The sequence below is a fragment of the Saccopteryx leptura genome, chromosome 3 (genome assembly GCF_036850995.1).
Source record: "Saccopteryx leptura isolate mSacLep1 chromosome 3, mSacLep1_pri_phased_curated, whole genome shotgun sequence".
NCBI classification, from domain to species: Eukaryota; Metazoa; Chordata; class Mammalia; order Chiroptera; family Emballonuridae; genus Saccopteryx; species Saccopteryx leptura.
The window spans coordinates 34,052,030-34,074,333 of record NC_089505.1 but is presented as its reverse complement, the minus strand read 5'-3'; the positions used below and the strand labels follow the sequence as shown (position 1 = coordinate 34,074,333).

Below are 22,304 nucleotides of genomic sequence, written 5' to 3'. Positions count from 1 at the left end.
TCTACTATTACTATTTTAATAAAATTTTCTTACTAGAATTAAAAGTGAATGTTTTAAAAGGCTGTATCTGTTTGTTATACTAATAAATGGGAAAATACAAGAGAACAGGTCCAACATACCATCTTTTCCTTGGTATTTGTTTTCATTTGTTCTGACTGACTGTGATTCAGTGCCATCTGGAGCCTAAAGATAGAAAATGGGCCATTTAGTCATCTCCCACTCACAACCAGAAAATGATATAGTAAATAATTCCATTACCAACCTTTAGAATATAGGAACTCTATTCAGAATTATAGCAATCACAGGGGAGAAAAATGGTAGCATGCTCATAATCAGCAAATATTTGATTACCCACAACTTGTAAGACATAATACTAAGCACTATGGGGAATATGAAAAATGTCAAGAGTGTCCCTGCTATCAAGGATGCCACCACTTAGTTGAGGGGAAAAGACAAACATATCAAAAAGCTAGCAATATCCCTTGAATAGATGAGTAGATAAACAAAGCAGTCTAGCCACACGATGAGATATTATTCAGCCATAAAAAGAAATGAAGTACTGATACGTGCTATATTATGGAAGAATTTTGAAATCATTATGTTGAGCAAAAGGAACCAGTCACAAAGGCCACCTATTTTGTGATTCTATTTCTATGAAATAATCAGAAAAGGCAAACCATAGAGACAAAACACAGATGAGTGACTGCCTGGGGCCAAAGATGGGAATAGGAGGAGCAACTGCTAAATGGGCGCAGGCTTTCTCTCAGGGATAAAGAAAACGTACTAAATTCAATTGTGGTGATGGTTGCAAATATGTGAATATACTAAAAAGCACTGAATTACAGACTCTAAATGGGTGAACTGGGTAGTATATCAATTATATTTCAATAAGGCCATTATAAAACAAAATTACAAGGTGACATGTAGGTAATAAAATAGAAATCTTAAACTTAAAAAAAAAAAAACAACTAGTGATAAATGTGAGATAAATTAAAACTAAATCACCAAACAGTTATTAGGAGCACAGACATGCAAAGGGACTCCTTTTTCCAAGGGCTTGGAGCAGTGACATCTGAGGAATGTGGCGCTCCAAGGGTCTGTGGACACAGTGAAGCATGCCGACTCCCCTCGTCAGGACGTGTGGCTGGGCAGTATGTCCTCCTTTCCAAGTCAGGCTTCAGAGGGAACTCAGTAACCAGGAAGGGGAGTCTAGATCAATCACACACAGATGTCTAACTGAATGAATTCTTTTTAAAGTAATCATTCGATTGAATTTTCATCTCTACACAAAAGAGGGTGGCCTTTGTAGCCATCTTCACCATACACTGCCCCTCCAGCTGTGAGCCAAGAGGGGATGGGATCCTCCCTCTCTGCAGTCTAGGAGTCTAGAAACGTAATGGGTCAGGTACATAGAGACCACTACTGCATTACTTAGAGACTGGTATGGTAACTACCAAATTGCAGATGTGGTCCTGGGGTCATGGCACTACCTCAGTCCCATTCAGGACTGGGCAATACCACCCTCACTGCTCCGCCCACAAGCCCACAGAAAGTTAGCCTTCCATGGCACGGTGACCCACTGAGCAAGTCTCAGCTTACAGATGAACACATATTTTAGAACATGCGGTCAGAATTGTTTTCCTGAGCAATTGAAGATGACAGTGCAGATGGTACTCATTTCTGTATTATATTTCCTAGTGTCAGCAATGGCTTCACGAGGAAGCATTTACAGAGGAAGAGCTGAGAATGCACTTGTCTGAGAAGAGAAGAACTGCAGGCGAAGATGGCTAGCCGTGCTTGCTAGAAGGACGGAGGATATGGTTCTAATGGGTGGCAGCGTTTCAATGGAAGTTAACATTATTTTCACTTACTTGTGCTAGTTCACTTTTCATGACTCCATCAGATGATACAATCCACCAGTTACCTTGACCTCAGACCATGTAGTTTAGGCACTGGCTGCAAAATCCTGCTTCTAGCACAGAGTAGCAACATCTTCTTGGAAAACTGGCATGAATCCCACCGAATATATTTTCCTTAGGTTCAGTTCTATGACCCCTCTCCCTTCCAACTTCCCTTTACCTCCTTTATTGGGAAAGAAATGTCAAAATACTACATTTCCTTGCCATTTATTGTTTATGGCTGGAAACCTGGTTCAGCCCTTCAATTCCTGTGGATGTCCCAAAAACCCACTCAGTGGTAAACAAGTGCTTCATGGCCACACAGCAACAAGAGACCTGCCTGGAACGATCCAGTGACCCCAAAACTGTAAAATAGCCTGGATTTGATCCAGAACTGACCATGCAAATGGAGCAGAAATCTGCAGCTATAAAAATTTCTTAGAATGAAATGTCTACAAAAGCAGAAAACCTCTGTACATGAGAGAAAGATACCTGAAACGTAAGCCTTCTCATTTTCTCATTTCTTTAAAGAATCATGAAATTTTTGTTACTTTTTATTGATAGTGTAAAATAGAGTCTCATGTTCAGATTACTTAATATCAGAATCACATATGGGAACCAAATATAGCAGGATGCCTAGTGGTTAAAAGCACATACTAGAGTCAAACAAATTTGGGTTAACAATCTATGGGACATTGAGCCCGTTACTTTAAGACTATGAGCCTCAGCCATGGAATGAAAATGGTAATACCTCACTCAAAAGACAGCTGTAAGGAGGAAATGAGATCAGGCAAGGAAAAGTAGTTAGCACAGTAACACTGGTGGCAGCAATTACTATTGCTATTATTATCATCACAATCATTGTTCAAGATTCCTTTTGTTTGCACTTATTTCAACCATCTCACTGGGTTTTCTAGGCCAGAGCTATTCAGTGTCATCTGAGAACAGGACCGAATATAAATCAACTTTAATTCTAAGAATCCCAACTGGTTAAGCACTCTCTCTGCCCCTACTCTCTCTCTTTTTCCTTTTGGTAGTAAGACTTCCCTGATGGTTGGATGTTACCTACATTTGGTGAAAGCTCCTTATGTCCTCGTGGATTAGTAACACATAGTCCCCCAAGGGGCTGACTGGAGTAGCACTGTGCCAGGCCATGCAGGTCTCTTACTTTTCCATGTCTTCCCTGACATCTTTTCATTCATAAGTCCCATAGCTTCAACCAGACTCCAATAACTTCCACTAATGGATTAATCATCTTGACAAATATTGAATCAAGTCTTCTAGATGCTAGGCACTGTGCTCAGTGCTAAACACAAAAGGGAAGTTATTTTGTGTTCCAGGGTTCTTGCTTTGTAATTCAGCTACAGTTAGCTCCCTCACAACTCACTTCCAATCTCCCTCAGATGAGTCTAGGAAGAAGCAAATATTCCTACAAGAGTAACCAGATAAGGAAGAATCCCTCACCTCCTACTTTCCTGTAAGGACAATTGGTGGTCACGTTGTTTGGGGTGGGCGGGGGTGTGGGCCGCTCCTGATGCCCCAAGGACACTGATAGAGATTACCACACTGAATTGTAACTTGTTTACATTTCTGCCCCATCAGCATTTACTTCCAGAAGGACAGGGATCAAGTCCCTCTTGAGCCCCGCCCGCAGAGAGCCTTAGTGTCTGGCATATAATAATATGCTCATTATGTCTTTCATAATTTCAATGAACTGGATCAGTCTAAGCAATTATTCCTTTTCTTTAACATCTAAAAAAAAAGAAGAGAAAACCTACTTTTTCTTTTGAGTCTGTCTGTTGAACAAATATATCTCTGACGTCAGGAATGTGGTGCTGCTTGTTTTTTTTCCTTAAGGTCTGGGAGACGGTCTCTACCCGCTTCTGAACTGCCGCCGCCTGGGTCCGGGTTAATGTTGCGAGAAACACCATGCTTTCTTGGGGGTCTCCAGCAGACTCTCCGAAGAGATTAGACAATCCAGCCTCCTTAAGCCACTCTTCTTCCAATTCACCCTCTGAGACAGTAAAAAAAAAAAAAAACGGTATTTCAGATGACAAAATATGAGAACTTGGACGTTTTTATTTAAGCTTTGAAAAAACTCTTACTGAAACTCATCTATTGCAACCAATCCGCAGTGCTAAGAACCATTATCTGAAACTTGGACAATTGCCACCAACTCCAGCTACAAAGATATCAAATTTAAGATCCATTTCATAGATACTCAATTAAAAAATTTAAATGACTTCACATGTATGTAATTAACCTCTATAACTTCTCTGCGGATTAACTACGGGAAGATAATACTGTTCCCTTTCCAGAAGTGAGCATTGAAAATTTAACTTATTTCCACCAAGTTCTAGAATGAAGTCAATGCTGGGGATATCCATTAAAGCCCTGTGTCCTGGCTTCAGTTCAGAACTACCACCGATTCAACACTAATTATTAGAAAAGTTTGTTTTCTCTCTTCACTGCTGCTGACCAGGAAGTGTGACAAAGAAGTAAAAAGCATCTGAACATTAGGAACTAATCAATTTCAAATTAATTTTTTAATTCCCTTAGCCCATGAGACTCATGGTTTTTACATATTTTTTAAAAGTACACCATCTTAAACAAAAAAGTAGTTTATTACATAACTAGATCAATTTGAAATAGTGAAAGCAGGATATAAACAGGCAAGCAAACATTGTAGTTACAGGAAAACAGAAAGCTAACTAGAATAGATTCACACCAAGCACCAAGTTTATAAAGGAAATCAAAAGACCAACTGTTTGGGACACAAAAGACCTGCATCCACACCCCAGTTCTGCACGTTGACATCCCCATCACTTTAGGCAAGTCACTCTCAAGCTGACTTTATTTTCATAGCTGTCTGGGCTGCCTTCTAACCAAAAGTGAGAAAGTTATATGGGATAAGCTTTGCAGGACTCTATTAGCTTGTATCACGTGATCTAGTACTGACTGGTTTTGCCTGTCTATCCTTCTACACGATATACATTCCTTGAGGGTAGAAATCAAGTATTAATAACTTTGGCTTCAAGAAATATAATGTGGTGCCAGACATTCTGCACGCCACACAACAAAAACTGACATAAAGTCAGCCATTATTATTAATGCTGTTTAGGTAGAACTCAGCAAGGTATATAAAACCAAATTTCCAGGAAAAATGCTGATATTGACATGACAGGGACAGTGAATATTACAATATTGAATCATTTGTTTCATTAAAAAAAGAAAGGTAAAACTCAATTTAAAGTCAAAGAAAAAGCACAGACATGTAAAAACATTCCTAATTCTTCTTGCTAATCACATAATGAACAACAATCTATGGATTTCTTTTAATATTGGAAAATTATGAAATAGCTAATGACAGATGGCTACGTATCAGGCTTGAATGCTATTTCCATTTTTTTTTTTCATTTCTTACTTTTTTTTGGCATTTATATCAACTTATATAACAAAGACATATTTATAAACTTATAGATGGCTCAAGACATAGAAAGAAAACTATAGAATAGATGCCAAAATTGGACATAAAATTTGATGATTGCTTGATTTTAGGAGATTAAAACAGTATGAAATTTAAGGGGGAAAAGGAAAGTTTGACATGTTTCTTCTAGAAAAGCAAGTGTAGCAGTGGAGACTGTGGGAAATACGGCTGGAAAGACACTTGAGGGAAATTATGGACCAAAATACAAGAAAGAAGCAAATAGAGGCTAAAAAAAAAATACTGTCCAAATTTATACTCTTAAATTAGCTGGCTAAACTTGGGACACTGCATCCAATCTGGGGTATATACTTTGAAATATAAGAGGACAGGACTGGGATCGGTCTGCAAACCAGCCAAAAGGAACAGTTCATATGATACTTTTTTTCCTTCTAGAAAGAAGCTGGTGGGCAACAAAATAACTATCTTCAAACATTTCAAAGACTCACGTAAAAATAGAATAGACTTGTTCTGCCCTTCCGAAAAGCAACACTACAGCATATGAGTCAAAGGGAGAATAGCAGATTTTAATATATAAATAAAATATAGAACGTCTAAGCAACTCTAACTAACCAATGGAAAAACAGCGTCACTACAAAGTAGTAAGCTTTCCACCAGCATCTACCCTCACTAGAAGCCACGTCACCATTGGGCTAGGAGGCTATCACAGAAGGAATTCAAAAATTCAAAGGAAAGTTAGATAATTTCAAGGATCAAGTCTAATGTTAAAATGTTATGATACAGCAAGCTTAGCCAACAGGACTACAGCCATATAAGCCTACAGGAATTTACTCATGCCACTTGTATTTGGCAGCTGCATCCATAAATCTGCCACAAACAGTAATTTTCAAGTTGAAAGGCAACCTGCTTTATGTTTTTGAGTTGCCCTATCTTTAATTTTTATTGTTGTTCCACTCTTCCTTTCCACGTATTCATCTCCCATAAATACATATACAAACTAAAACAGTTTTATTTAGTTAGTTATTACCATCAGGCTCTTTGACAACCACCAATTCTTGATCTTGTCTGTTTTCACTTGATTTCTTGATATTTTCCAGTTCAGTAAAATAGTCCTCCATAGACAGTTCATCCACAGAATCCTGGGAACTTGATCGATCAAATGGAGGCTTCTCCTTAGCCTTGGTGATTTCTTGGTTCATAGCGTACTGGCCACATTTGTGACTATATATTCAAAAGAAAACATGGTTCATTTTAGTACAAGCAAACATAGTATAATTTCAAAAGTTTATTTTTGAGTTGAAAAATTGGAAACTCTTTAAATTCTCTTTAATAAAATTAGAGATATATACTTTGAAACTCTTTTCTTTGAGATGCTATTAATTATAATATGCTTGTAGAACAAACAGTTTTATTTTTTACCCCAAAAAAGTACAGTGAAGAACAAATAGCAATATAGGAAATCGTTTCTCCATTTCCATTTCACTTAAATAACTTTAACTTCTTTAAAGCTCAGCCTCTGTTCTTAGAAAACAAGTTAAATCTTGATTAGAGACTATTAGCTAATCAAATTAAGATTGAAAATTTATACATTTATTTATCATTTATATCTGTAATCTAAACTCAGCCAACCCGTATATAGCAAATATCTGTAATCAATAAATTAGGTACCTTTTGAATTTCCATTTTATTTTTGGAACCAAAACACAAGTAGAAAGATGACATATTAAGTTCATTGTGATAATTTACTATAAAAAGCAACTTTTAAGTTTTACTGATAAATGTACCCATTATGTACATGTATTTTTAAAAGTGGTTAAAACTTCATTGACTGGAAAAATTTATTAATTGGTGATTCTGAATAAATATCTAGGATTACCTCTTAAACATTTATCTCAAATATTACCAATGAAGAAAAGGATAAAGTGAAAAAATAAAGGTATTTTTATGACTTCAATTTAAATATATTTTTTCTTCATATATCACATGTCACCTTCTACTAAAATTGAAGGACTTAATAATAAAAACCCATATATAATAGACATATTAAATTCTTATTTCATATTGTTTATATTGAGAAAAAGGAATAAAGTTTAATTACTTAAAAGAAAAATGATCAGTTATAGTGTTTTCTTTTTACAGTCAATAATTTTTTAAAAATATAATATGAATGGGGATAATTTTTGGTAAACTAGTATTTGTTATTCTAATTTCATTATCTTTTATCTCCCAAGAATATGATAGGAAGTAATACTTTGCTAGATTGGTTTTACTTACTGTACATAAGAAAATAAAAACAAAGGCAATAAAAGAAAATTCTTTAATAGCGTGTGAACATTTTCACATTTAATCTGGCATTCCCTGTAATTATTTGAAATAGTTAGATTTAATACTACATAAAGGAGAGGGTCACTAAACTCTACTCAAAGCTACACAGTAGTTAAATTTTAACAGTTTCTTAGAAAAAAATAGAAAAACTTAATTGTTGCAAATAAATGCAATATAACTGACTACTTAACCATAATATACTAATAGGCTCATTTTCCTCCTTTAAAGATGGTTCTCCTCTACCTTGATTATGCACTTTATTAATGCTGGTTGCATTAATGTGTGAAGAATGGCTATAGTCTCTACACAGAAGCAATAGTGGGGTGGTGATGGATGAGTGTTAGGACGAGGGCCAGTAGGAGGAAGTCTAGGCATGTTTGCGTGAATCTCTTTCCTCCCATCTCCATTGTGCATTGTTTGCCTTGCACATCCCTTAATTTAAGGGGCGTTTCCTTCCTCCCTGCCCGAACCGTCCTGTTTACATCCCCGCACTCCCGCCTGGTCTCCTCTAACCCCAGTGGCCTTGATGAACTCCCTGTTCTCATTTGAGAGTTTACACTCTTGCTTCTTAGATTAAAATGTGAATGAGTAGGTTCTCTCTTTAAAACAAATTTCTCTCTCTTTTTTTTAAAAAATTTCTGTGATGAGTAGCTCAATTTCTCAATGGGTCATAATCCTTAATTCTGCCCTACCGGGGTAGCTGAAGGTAATTTACAGAATGTCGGCCAAATTCATTTGGGGTTTATTTCATGCCAAATATATAAAGGCCTTGTCCTTGCTTTTAATCTCACTGTAATGTAAAAGTGTCTACCTTATTCCAATCCTCTACAACCCTTAGCCCATGGGACACCACAGTAAGTACTGTGGAATGTGTAAAGCATAATGACTAATACCAAATAATTTGGTTTATCTGTTCACAGGAAAGAGGTGCAGTTGAACTTAAAGCACATTAAGTCTTTCACTCCTGAAAGAATGTGTTTATTCTGGCAAGAAGTTTCCAGTAAATTTCCATTAAGATAGCATGTGCAGGGAAATGCAAGGGCATTGAGCAACAGCATTGTTACGTTAATATACCTTCTATATCAAACCCTGCCTTGGGAGCACACACAGAACAAAAATCTAATCGCTTAGTGGTGATGAATCCTCTCAATATTTGGACTTTAATAAGATTCAAAAGCTAACAGGTTTCCTGTGATTGCCCTGAAGAAGATACTGAGTCATGGAAAGATGATTTTTTATTTTATTTTATTTTATTTTGGGGGGTCATTGGTAAATGTTACAAGAAAACATTTTATTGTATTTTTTAGAAACATTTTAAAATTAAATTTAGAGAGAGAGAGGAAGGGAGAGAGGGAGAGAGAGAGACATGTCAATGTTGTTCCACCCTTTTATGCATTCTTTGGTTGATTTCTGTATGTGCCCTGACCGGGGATTGAACCTGCAACCTTGGTTCACTGGGACTACGCTCTAAGCAACTGAGCTATTCAGCCAGCACAAAACTTTTTTTTTTTTAAGTATTAGAAGATAGGGAACGAGGAGGAGGCAACCATTCAGTGACAGACTACCCTCCTTAGTCAGCATGCCATGTATTTTATATTTTCCCTAAAAATGTAACTCAACATTCTTTCATTACATTTTACATCAATAAACATGTCATGTTGCTTCTTCTCAGAATATAATTTACTTTTGACCTCCAGACAAGCAATAGCAAAAAGTATGGCCCTTCTTAAAATTGTCCTGGTAAGAGGCCAGTTAACTAGTTTCCTCTCCTCTGTTTAGAAGTATGTTATATGATACCATGTTCATTCTGCAAATTGGGTTCAAAAACATAAAGCAACATCTGCTACACATAATGAAGTGCAGGGCAGAACTATTTTATATTTCCAAAAGATCCAAGCCAACACATGGTGCTGAAATTGAAGAAACACAGTCTGTACCACAGGCAGCTACCAAGTCCCCCACCTAACTTACTGGCAAATGACCGTCCTACACTCCTTCTTCTTCACTCTCCCTCCAGAGTCCTATGTGCTAATCATCCTGTGGTCACTCTTCAAACATTCTCTCACTTCTCATCTTTCACTACTATAATGACAAACCTAGAGACACTATCCTCTAAAAGGATATTTCCCCCTATTTTTCTGTTATTTTTCACCTGATCAGGGAATTGCAAATGAACTAATATTATTCAAGGTATTAGTAATGCCTGTTATTATTTTGTCATAGAGAATATCAAGCTGGTCTGACACATTTGCTCTTCATAGGGAAGTGGAGGCTGCCATGCATTATACTTTGCTCAGCTAGAAGAGAACAAGCTAATTGACGAGGCATCCATCTCAGGATGGATGCAGTTAGTGAAATGACTTGGAAATATGGAACTGAGAGTCATGAGTACCAACTGGTTCCAGCTCTATTACTTAATTCTCTCTATGATTTTGGAAAATCACTAAACTTCTCTAATCCTAACCTTTCCTATCTATAAAATAGGAAGAGTACCAATCTCCTTGACTGCTTTGTTTGTTATCAAGTGAGAATTCCTCCTGAAGTGCCTCTTTGGCAATCATGAAGAGAGCACTCAAGTGAGTATCATTGTTAACATCTGCGTGACTGCAAACTACATATAACTGCCCTCCTATAGCTTAGGAAGGTCACCTTAGCCCTCTTCTGAGGTTGAGAGAGTTATTTATCCTCTAGGACAGCCGTTCTTAAACCTTTTGGTATCAGGATTTCTTTATAAAAGAAGTTGTTTTTTTTTAACTTAAAAAAACCTAAGGCTATCACCATAAAATCAACATTTACATTTGTAGTTGTTTCATAATATTCTAAAATGTGGATGAACTACATGTCATTTAACAAAGTCCTTATTTTTAGGGCACCCTTTTCTTTTACATTGTTTATATTTATATGTGTCTTAAAATAAATACTCTCATACATACAAAAAATTTAGAGTACCCTCAAAGAGCTTTGGCTTATATAGGTTACATCTATTGATATGTATACTATTATATATTAAAATAGAAAAACATTAAATATAATGATAAATATATTTCTCACAAAAATTAGGGGATATTTCAAAATGAACATGAGCGATAAAAAAAAGAAGCATTTGATTTTTTTTTGATTTTTTTTATTAAAGAAGAACATCAGAAAAGCAAACAACAAGTCAAAGAAAGTTGTTTGATTATCCAAATGAGATGCAAAACCAACTTTTATTTCATTGGTGAAAATGAACTATGCAAAAGGCTGAAAGTACTGGAGTATCTGCATGTTCCCTGAACCCCTAATTTTTGTGAGCAGTAAATAACTTTTCTTAAAAAAAAACACATATTTTTTTCCATACAAAAAAATAGATATAGTGAGATGAGTAACATTGTTTCACATTTTTGAATCTATCTTTAATGTCTGGTTTAATGGAAGACATCTGGGTTCTCACATCTGCTTCTGCATTCAATCCTTTGCGATATTGCATGTTGTGTAGCCTCTGGAAAACTCCACTATATTCTCATGAGAGAATGAGAGTGAAAAGGGCCAATAACGCCTTGGTGTTAATATAAAAATAGTCTCACTATCCTAGACCCCTCAAAGGGTCTTGAGACCCCCAGGTGTTCTTCGACCACATTTTGGAAACCGCTGTTCTAAGATTTCTCAAAAATAACACCTAATGGTTCTCAAAAAATACTTTTTACTTCTTTAGGCAACACTCCAGAAAGCTTTACTGAAAGAAACAGACATGCTTTCCTAGTGACTCTTGACCTATTTCTTTGTTTATTTTAGTTTAGTTTTACAGCCTTTCATCAAAACTGGGACTTGTTCCAATTGTATATCCATATTTAATTTTTATCACAATGACAAAGAATAAAAACGTCATATAAAAACCCAGCCTTGTCAGCATCTTTTATCATTTGCTTTAATCCACCAGTACACGAGGAGGAAGTTCTCTATAAGCTTCCCCTTTGGCCAGTGTATCTGAAGATGTGTATTTTCCTTAACGCTTCTTTGTCACCCATACCTCCTCCAACAACCATCTCAAGGCAGACTTGTTTGGAACTAGGTCATTTCTCAGAACTACCTGGTCAAATCTCTAGTTTTTGAATGTACCTCCCCTACTCAGAGGCAGATTTAATGGCGCGTGCACCAGGTGCGCCCTGAGCCCCAACTTCTGAAGGGCCCTGCAAAACCCCAACTTTACACTTTTTTCTAATGACAAGGGGCCTAACAATTTCTTCTGCACCCAGGGCCTCAGCCGACTTCAGTCAGCCTCTGAGCATACCCTATCAGGAGTACTGTTGCTACTCTCCAGCCTGCCTCCTGGTTCTGCCTCTCTCAGAGGCATTTCTGTGGCCCAAAGTCTGCTTTCTTGAAGTCCTTTGATGCTAGGACTTGGTTTTGTTTGTTTGGTTTTCTTACAAGGTCTTTTTTTTTTTTTTTCTTTTTTTTTTTGTATTTTTCTGAAGCTGGAAACGGGGAGAGACAGTCAGACAGACTCCCGCATGCACCCAACCAGGATCCACCTGGCACGCCCACCAGGGGGCGATGCTCTTCCCCTCCGGGGCGTCGCCCTGTCGTGACCAGAGCCACTCCAGCGCCTGGGGCAGAGGCCAAGGGGCCAACCCCAGCGCCCGGGGCCATCTTTGCTCCAATGGTGCCTTGGCTGCGGGAGGGGAAGAGAGAGACAGAGAGGAAGGAGAGGGGGAGGGGTGGAGAAGCAGATGGGTGCTTCTCCTGTGTGCCCTGGCCGGGAATCGTACCCAGGACCTCTGCACGCCAGGCCGACACTCTACCACTGAGCCAACCAGCCAGGGCAGGTCTTTTTTTTTTTTTTTTTTTTAAGAGATGAATTTTCTTTCATGCTCCTTATCCTACATTTATTTCCAATTCAGGGAAAGCAGTGACTGGGTTGGGAAATGAAGACTGAAAAATGAGGTTTATTCATGCTTTGCTTTGTTCTGCTTTTAATGTGGGGGGAAAAAGTTCTTACTTAGCTCATGATTTATCATCAACCATAATGACCAAGTACATTTTAGATAAAAACAGATTTATTGACACGCACACTAGAATGATACTGGACCTTAGAAAGACAAACCTATCTCATTATTTTGTAGGTGAGATACTGAGCCCCAGGGTTAAGTATTCCTCAAAGTCACCCAGCAAAGTGATGGTAGAGCCAAGATTAGTGTCCACATTTCTTCTTCAGTGTTCACTTTGTTATATCAAATAGACTAGAAAGGGTAGAATTTACTTTTTTGTATCAGATGCTCCAATCAGTCTGGTCTATATTTCACACAGCAAAAACCAAAGTGATCTTGTTGACAGTCTATAATTAGTGATTTTTTTTTCCTTTTTTTTTTTCTTTTTTTTTTTAACAGAGACAGAGAGAGAGTCAGAGAGAGGGATAGATAGGGACAGACAGACAGGAATGGAGAGAGATGAGAAGCATCAATCACCAGTTTTTCTTTGCGACACCTTAGTTGTTCATTGATTGCTTTCTCATATGTGCCTTGACTGTGGGCCTTCAGCAGACCGAGTAACCCCTTTCTTGAGCCAGCGACCTTGGGTCCAAGCTGGTGAGCTTTGCTCAAACCAGATGAGCCCGTGTTCCAGCTGGCGACCTTGGGGTCTTGAACCTGGGTCCTCCGCACCCCAGTCCGACGCTCTATCCACTGCGCCACTGCCTAGTCAGGCTAATTAATGTTTTTAAATGACCACTGCACTTAGCTAGAGAAAAATACGTTTTAACAATCGCACCATACCTCTTTAAAATACACAGAAACCTTTTTCAATGCATTTTCTAAAACACGGTTTGTCCATTTGGAGTATAACTTTAAATGTACAAGTTTTTTTAAACTATTTTGAAATGTTTAAACATTTTTAAAATGTCTTAATAATTCACTCTGCTTCTCCATCTACATTTCCTCTGTCAAAAAAAAAAAAAAAGAATTAAAGAAGGAAAGAAAGAAAAAGAAAAAAACCCAGCATAAATTTCTGATGTGTAGATTTTTCTCTTTCACTTGGCAGGGATATTAAAGAAGTAATCACTGCCATCCCGAGCAGGCGCAGCTACTAATACTCAGTAATGGTCCTGTCCATCAGAACACAGAGGATTTGAATGACTATGAAGAGTTGCAGCCTATGAATGACCCAAGCCATCTTTTTCTCCTTGGAAGTGAATGCCTCCTATTGTTTGGCTGAAAGCAGTAATTATTAGAAGTGGCTATGACAACCAGGAAGAAAGAACATGGACAATGGCCAAAGGCAGTAGGAAGTTGATTAGAAAGCAATACCACCCTGGCCTCTCCTCACACCCAGGCGGCCTTCACAGACCAGGGAAAGGCTTTCCCATCCCACCCAACTGCTATAGTTTAAAAAGATATGTTGTTAATTTTCATACCTCAAGTAAACTTGCTTTTCCTTTTGGTATATATTACCCCTTTCATTTGGAGAGAACAGTAAAATTTGCTCATTATTTCTTTCAGCTTTCTTTTGCTTTAAAGAGAAAAGTCACTTCACATCTGTATAGTACTTGATAGTCTTTCAAAGTGTCCACCCAGTTTTGATGCACAGCAAAACAATGAGCAAATGAACTGATTATCCTCTTAAAAACACATCACTGTCTGAGCGAAACTGAGAGAAGCGACCCATTACCCTGGTGAGAGACAGTTTAGAAAACCTGGCATTACCACTTTTACAGGGAACTATGGCAAAACCAATTTATATGAGAACATCAGCACAAGAATAGGGATATAAACAGTGAGCACTGCCCAAGTCTAGTAGCAAGAAAGAAGGGAGGCACAAGACAGAAAGGCATTCGGGAGAGTGAGGAGACAGCCAAGGCGAGTTGGAAACATGCCCTTCCTGTGTGGGGTACATAAAGACACAGGGTACGCAAAGGGGAAATTCTGGGCTGTCACTGGCCACCAGACATAGGTCTTTCCTATTTAGAGCTTTAGTGCTGAGAAGAAGTGAGATTCTCCTTGTTCCCCAAATGTCTCTCACGTGGCAGTTCTTCCTCCTCGGTTGGGGAGAGAACAGGTAGCCAAGCGGGAGGCAGGGGATTTTAATGTGAAAATCTTCTTCCAAGACCAGGATGAAAGGATCCACAGGAAAGCTTTGACACAGAATATCAAGATCTTGATACACTAGTTCAGAGCATAACAGATTGAGTTTGCACAAGCACTTCAATGACCTATCACCACTCTTTTCTGGTTTTTGCAGCATCAGGAACCATGAGCAGCAAAGTGTCCTCTAGAAGGCAGTTTTGTGTGGGTCCAGCGCAGGCTCTGGGAGTTTTTGGAGATGGTGGAGCTGCACATCAGCTCGAAGAACTATGAACCTCAGAAGGACAATGCTTCTCAGGCACCATCAGGCTTAAAATTCAGCCCCACCCCAAGTTCTCTGCATGGATTTTGGGAGACCAGCAGCACTGTGATGAGACCAAGGCCATGGGTATTCCCCACGTGCACATCGAGGTGCTGAAGAAGCTCCGCAAGAGTAAAAAATTGGTCAAGAAGCTGGCCAGGAAATATGATGCCTTTTTGGGCACAGAGTCTCTGATAAAGCAGATCGCACGAATCCCGGACCCAGGCATGAATAAGCCTGGTAAGTTCCCATCCCTGCTGACCCACAACGAGAACCTGGTGGTCAAAGCTGAAGAAGTGAAATCCACAGTAAATTTCAAAATGAAGAAGGTGTGTTTGGCAGTGGCTGTTGGCCACATGAAGAGGACAGGCGATGAGCTTGTGTACCACATCTACTTGGCTGTCAATATAAAAAAAAAAGCTGGCAGAACATCTGGGCTTTATACAGCAAGAGCACCATGGGCAAGCCCCAGTGCCTGCCCTAAGGCGGAGCTTAATGAACCATACTGCTACCAGTTTAAAAAGTTATCTATTACTCTTATCTCCACCTGACACTTTGAACCTGCAGGTTCATCTCCAAAACTCTCCATTTCTTGCTCTGGTTAGTTAGAGAGCTGCCTAGAGATGAGATACTAGCACAGGGGTCCCCAAACTACGGCCCGCGGGCCACATGCGGCCCCCTGAGTCCATTTATCCGGCCCCCTCTGCACTTCCGGAAGGGGCACCTCTTTCATTGGTGGTCAGTGAGAGGAGCATAGTTCCCATTGAAATACTGGTCAGTTTGTTGATTTAAATTTACTTGTTCTTTATTTTAAATATTGTATTTGTTCCCATTTTGTTTTTTTACTTTAAAATAAGATTTGTGCAGTGTGCATAGGGATTTGTTCATAGTTTTCTTTATAGTCCGGCCCTCCAACGGTCTGAGGGACAGTGAACTGGCCCCCTGTGTAAAAAGTTTGGGGACCCCTGTAACTAGCAGCTACTTTACATTAGGAGCTTGGGTTATCCAGTTGGATCTGTTTTCCTGTTGTCATCATTTAATCTCATAACTTAGTACCTTCTCCATAGCAGGGGGTGGGGGAGTTGGCATAAAGAAAGATATTTCCTCCCTTCTTCAGTATCTCCAGCCGTTATTGCCACGTCTTGTGCTGAGATACTCACCCTTGTCTCTCTAACCCTAAACTGTATGTTCCTTGGGGCCAGTGTTTTCCATCTGGTATACCTGGATTCAGCACACGGCTTGCCATAGCTGGTGCATAGCACAGTACAGCATCTGTGAACTGTTCAATGAATAATTGCTATCTCTGAAACAACAACCTCATCTTAATTTTTTTTTTCCTTTTTGTGGCAGAGACAGAGAGTCAGAGAGAGGGACAGACAGGGACAGACAGACAAGAAGGGAGGGAGATGAGAAACATCAACTCTTCATTGCAGTTCCTTAGTTGTTCATTGATTGATTTCTCATATGTGCCTTGACTGGGGGGCTACAGCAGACCGAGTGACCCCTTGCTCGAGCCAGCGACCTTGGGCTCAAGCTAGTGAGCTTTTGCTCAAGCCAGATGAGCCCGTGCTCAAGCTGGCGACCTCGGGGTCTCGAAGCTGGGTCCTCCACATCCCAGTCCAACGCTCCATCCACTACGCCACTGCCTGGTTATGCTCCTCTTATTTCTAAGGTATTTTTTAATTGTACAAAATTATAAAGGAATAAGACAAGGACTTAAAAAGTAGAGAGTAAAGAAATTAGTCATCAGGAAGCCCTAAAAAGTCACTAATAGGTAACTGCTCTATGCCTCTGTAACTCTTAGGTGGTTAGTTTGAAAGCAGACTTCCTTATGAGAGTAGAAACATACAAAAGAAAGAACCAATTTCATGTCAGACTGTAATATTAAGTCACAAGCTCGCACTGGCATACTGTTTGTTAAGATATGTTCCCTGGTTCCATCCTGTCAACTCAATTGCTAAAATAAATTTTAAACTATTTGTTGGATGCCTACTATATATTGAGCCCCTTATCTAAAATGTCTGTTCATCCAAGCTACTCAATCCCTTATCAGGAGATGGATTATACATGACGCTAACACCAGGTCTGGGTGGTATTTTTCAGTTCCTCCCTGAACTCGGGGCTCAGACACCTCTCCAACATAGGTCTCTGGGTCGCGACCTCTGCTTCAGCATCATCCCTGACACGCTGCAGTGCACCATGCTTCCCTCAGTAAAATTTCACTTCCTCTCTTGCTGCCACTGCTACCCCCTCACTTCCACCTTGTGCCCTGCTCAATTTTTTCATCGGATCAGACCAATAATTGAGGTTCCCTCTGTAACCCATCCTGGGGCCCCTTACGCTCCCCGCTCTGTTTCTCATGCTTCTCCTGGGTTTGCCTGCAGCCCAGTCCCTGGTCCATTATTAAGGCGGTCCTTTCCCGAGCTGGAGTCCGGCTCCCTCACTACAGTCTACACCTGGTTCTGGTTTCCCAGCAGTCATCGGGCTTCAAGGGTGGTTATCAGCATCCAAAATTTTAACCAACTTTTTATCCATTTATTTTTATTGCTCCTGACACATCAATTTTTTTGCCCTTTCAGTTGCCAATTTATGTTCCTCTGTTCTTTCTGAGGAATCAATAAAAGTTCTCAACACATTTTCGGAGATGAAATGAAGAAAAGGATTCACTAATGAAGACCAGAAGTCTTCCCATCTTCTCTGATACTCCTGAACTCGTCATTCAAAATCCCTCTATCACGCCTTCTGTTAGCTTGGAATCTCACTACTACAGTTTACCGATATGCCTTAGACGTACATTAATACAAACAGATAAATTTTCACCAATGTGCAACTCTCTCACATACTAAACATAACAATATACTTCAAGATCTGGATCCGGAATAGCTGTTTATCAGTTGGCTAGAAATTTTACTAAGGGTGTCGACTGAATACAATTTGACAAATTACAATTTTCTGCTATCCCCTTGAGTTCATAAAATAGGTTGTTATTGATTCATAATACCTGCCATCATACTGGTACTAACAGAATATTTGTTGATATCACACAAAAACTATAAATATTAATATTTTTTAACTTAATCTGGGATGGTATTGGATATAATGTTGGTTTTGCTTATTTCCTAAGGACAAGTTTCTTGCCTTTCTGTAGGACTTTCATACACATATTAACATCAACTTTCCTGTATTAATAAATAACATGGACAAAGGGCAAGTTTGGATTTAAAAAAAGCATTTGACAGTAACTAAACCTAAATAAATGGTCACATTATGGAAGAGATAATGCATTATTATTAAACTCTTCTTAGTTCTTGGTGATTATTTACTGCATTAAGGTAGAGAAATTATCTCACATCTTAGGGAGGCTAGAGGGGCATAAAACCAACCTTTCACCAGCCAGCAAAAGGAAGGCCATATACAAACAATAAAAAGAAATCATTAAACATGAAAGGATAGCTGTGTTTATATTACACAATGAAAAGGGATACAATATTTAAACATTATTTCAAAGTAATGCTAGTGAATTGTAATAGAACAATTGAAAACAACAACAACATCATGGCAATTACCTAGACAGAAAAAAAAAGCTGCTTCATGTGGACTGCACAGTGTAATTTAACGGATAGCTCCCAAATGACCTTCAAATACTGAAATGTTCCACCCATAAGTACTGAAGGCCAGAAAGTATTTTGTAAGCCAGGTGCTAAAAGTCAGCTCTACCGAGAAGATAGAGGGAGTGGAGAAATTATTCCCAGCTAATCAAATAATTTAGTCAAGCTTGGAAACAATTCATCCATAATGTTTTCCTCTCAATGTCTTCAGGAAGCCAGTTACAAAGTAGAATATGTGAATAATACAGGACAGTGTTTCCTTTTCAAATGAGATTATCTAAGGCTGCTTTTTACTTAGTATGTTTTGGAATCTGAGCTGACCCAACACAAGGCAGATGGGAATGCAAGTAGTCTAAAAGATACATGAAATAGAACAAAGAACATAAGAAAGAAAAGGCAGTTTTCAATGGTAAAACACTGCCTGGGAGTGAGAACTGTAAGCATAACATTTGAAGGAAATATAGAAATACAAATCCCACAGAAACAAGTGTTTTCCTTAAAAGCCTCTGAGCTCTGCTCGGAAGACAGGACCAGGGCTCCGAGGGCAGCGGCCATGAGGCATGAGCAAGGGTTACAGGGAAAGTAATGATGCAAACCTGCCTTGGGTGAAGAGAGGTGATGCAGAAGGTGAAGAAAACAAATTTTAACAAGAAAACATAAGTACTGTTACAAACATAACATAAGGCTATTACTTAGCTTTAACACATCCTCTAGCACAGTTACGGATTACACGGAACTCTGGTAAATGCCACTCATTTACCAGTTGATGTGAAGCACATCAATTCTGGGAAGATTAAATCTCCCAAACTGGAAGTTTCTGTAAGTGTCCAAGTTTAATTCTTATCCTGCTCAGCTTAGGAACCTCGTGTCTCAGGCTCACCACCAGGCTTAGCCTGGCCTACTGTTTACCTGTTCTTTATATAGGACAGCAAAATATCTGTGTAACCAAAAGCAATATGGCAAGTGGTTCCAAAATGCCATTCCATGTGGAAACTGAAGCAGGGTAAGAAGTCCGCAGGAAGTTAATGTCCTTCAGAGTTTCCTCGCCAGCTACAGCCAAGGCTGCTGGCGCTCTATAAAAAGCTGACACCTAATCAATATCCAGCCCAAGGATTTCTACCTCCAGACATCCACTGCCATCCCTCTTGCTCTCCTCTGGGCTTCCCAGTACTCTATACCTGGGTCCTCCTTTCCGCCCATTTCCTACCAAAGAAACAATCCAGGTTGATTTCTGGTTTTTGTTTTTTGTGTTTTGTTGTTTGTTTGTTTGTTTTTTAAGGACACCTGCTAGATCAACTTCCTGAGCCCCACATTCTGCACTGGCCAAGACTTGAAGGACCTCACATCCCAGCTGGGTCTGGTACCCATATCCTTCCCCTTACCAGAAAAGAAAGATAGAGGGAAGAACTGCTGTCGGCGGAAGCTAACATGACAGAAGATAACAATGGGCTACTGAGAAGAGAAAGGGGCCTGGAGAAACCAGAACAAAGTCTGAGTAAATTCTTAAAGGAGAAGGCGAAAGGATTAGGAGAATGTGGTGGGCAGAGGGTGGAAGGCCACGTCTGCGCAGTGGTTACCAAAGCTGTGATAATCAGGGTGGATGATGGCATCCAAGATGAACTTCCTTTACTGTCTGGCCATGGTACGTCTTCAGAAAAACCTAGGTTGTCAGGTAATCTACCGTAAAGATCCAAGATTAAAAACTTGTTTCTGTTCTTTGTTGTTGTTGGTTTTTATGTTTCTCTTTTTAACTTCAGCGTGTGAGAGCCAACTACTACTAAGGGTTCCCATCTCATAAGAGACTCTAGTTATTTGCTGAAGCTGGTTCTTTAAAGTAAAGGCAGAAATTTTATAAGAAATATTTGTGAGACTCCAAGCATATGCCAACCAATCTAATATGGAAACATTAATTTCTTAATCTAACAGATTTGTGAATAGAAAGTTGCACTGAACAACAAGCTCTAAATCTATTCACTAGTCTTCCTTCATTACAGATATTGGTCAAAACTCCGGAACATTTGTTTTTTAAAAAAACAAACAAACATGTGGTTATGGTTTAACAATGAAATTAATCTACATAATGAAGTATTATTTTCTATTTCAAGTAACAAAGTGGACACTGGAAAGGACACTGGAAGTGGAGTGCCGGCAAGACTTCAGTGGAGGGATGCTACGGCGCTTGGGTTCTTGCTCGTTAATAACAAACAGATAACTAGGTTTTGACTCAGACATTCATTCAACAAATATTGACTCCTCATTAACTGGAAGGTACTATAGGTGTTGATGTCCAAGGTCCACAGAAGTGCAGGTCTTCACCTCTGATCCCCGAGAGTCCACATTCTTAAAAAGGACCTGCATCATGAAAAATAACAATACAGGGTAGCACTGGCTTCAGGCCATGTGAGTGGTAGAGACAGCAGGTGCCACAGTGCTCACTTCCCCATAAACAGAGGCAGACACAGATCCAGAAAATATAAAAAAATGTTTGTAGCACAGGACGAGGAGGTTAAGTAGGGAGAGTCCAGGCCCTTGCTATACCTCATTCTAATTTTATAAAGCTCTCTCCAGAGCCAACAATGTCTTCCTGTTATTTGATTCAACTTTACTTTCCTCTAATTTAAGTCTATTTCCTCTGGGCAAATAAAGAATTAATCAGTATCTTTTTTACATCAACCCCTTTGCTGGGAAGAGCTTTAAGTTAGTCAGTCGTCTGCTATACCTTGAATGGGCCAGTGCCTATGATTCCTTTACTGTTTCTTCCTACATTTTACAGAGCGGTGTCTTAGAAATATACTCTATTAGTACACATTCTTAACAGCATCTGAATCATGAAAAGCTACCTTCAGCATATCATTTTCCTTTTGGGCCTTTTTCAGATTGGCTCTTGCTCTGCAAGTGAACCGTCCAAGCTGATTTTGATTTTAAAAACAAGTACCTGGTTTAGGCCCACGTGGGTGGTCCCTGGCACAGACACCAAGCTCCAAACCTAATCATAAATGTTTTTTCTTTCTCTCTAAAGAAGTGAGCCCTGTTCTTGTTCCTCATGGTTCTGTTTTCTTTCTTTAAAAAGCCTTTGCTGATCATTTGCATTAATATTATGCTAATAAAAGTAAGGGAATGCTAACTAATTCAGTCTCTTCAGTAATAACTAAGGATCAGAGAAAAAGAGAGGGAGGGGTAATTTACATATTTTCATGATTGGAGTGAATTGCCCTTTTAATTCTTGTCACCATTTCTGAGGTATAATAATACATGTTGGACCAGTGTGGGCAGAAGTAATTTCTCCAGTGGAACCATCTAAAACCCAAGTATTTCAAGAGACATTTTGCTTCTAAGTATGAATCTCAGAGGACAAGGATGAGCATTCAAACACCGGGCAACATCTGCATCATAAATACATTTCAGTTCCTCTTTGCAAAAGGAATTCATTTACTGTTGACGGCCATTCATTTTCACTTCTGAGTGCTTATTCCTCAAAAATCTTCCAAGTATTGTGAGAACAATGGTTAAAAGAGGATCTTTCCATCTGCACTGCATTAGGCTGCAAGACAGCCCCTCCTACAAAAATAGATTTGCATAATTCATTATGCCATTTTTAACCCTAATCAGTAAATTGAAATAAGCTATGGAGTGAGTACAGAAGAGGAAAGAAAGGCTGACATTTACTGGCTAACT

General features: G+C 39.0%; 1 protein-coding gene and 1 pseudogene across 2 annotated transcripts in view; one reads left to right on the top strand and one right to left on the bottom strand.

The window, feature by feature from the left end:
• ARHGAP18 (Rho GTPase activating protein 18) overlaps nucleotides 1-22,304 on the bottom strand; it is a 130,640-nt gene that overhangs the window by 55,773 nt on the left and 52,563 nt on the right. For both annotated transcript variants that reach the window (XM_066373266.1, XM_066373267.1), the window contains exons 2-4: nucleotides 6,371-6,564; nucleotides 3,677-3,912; nucleotides 120-183 (exon numbers count right to left, since the gene is read on the bottom strand). In XM_066373266.1, coding sequence (XP_066229363.1) covers nucleotides 120-183; nucleotides 3,677-3,912; nucleotides 6,371-6,564 — 494 coding nt within the window. The remainder of the gene's footprint in view (nucleotides 1-119; nucleotides 184-3,676; nucleotides 3,913-6,370; nucleotides 6,565-22,304) is intronic.
• Nucleotides 10,228-15,505, top strand: LOC136397064 (large ribosomal subunit protein uL1-like; annotated as a pseudogene).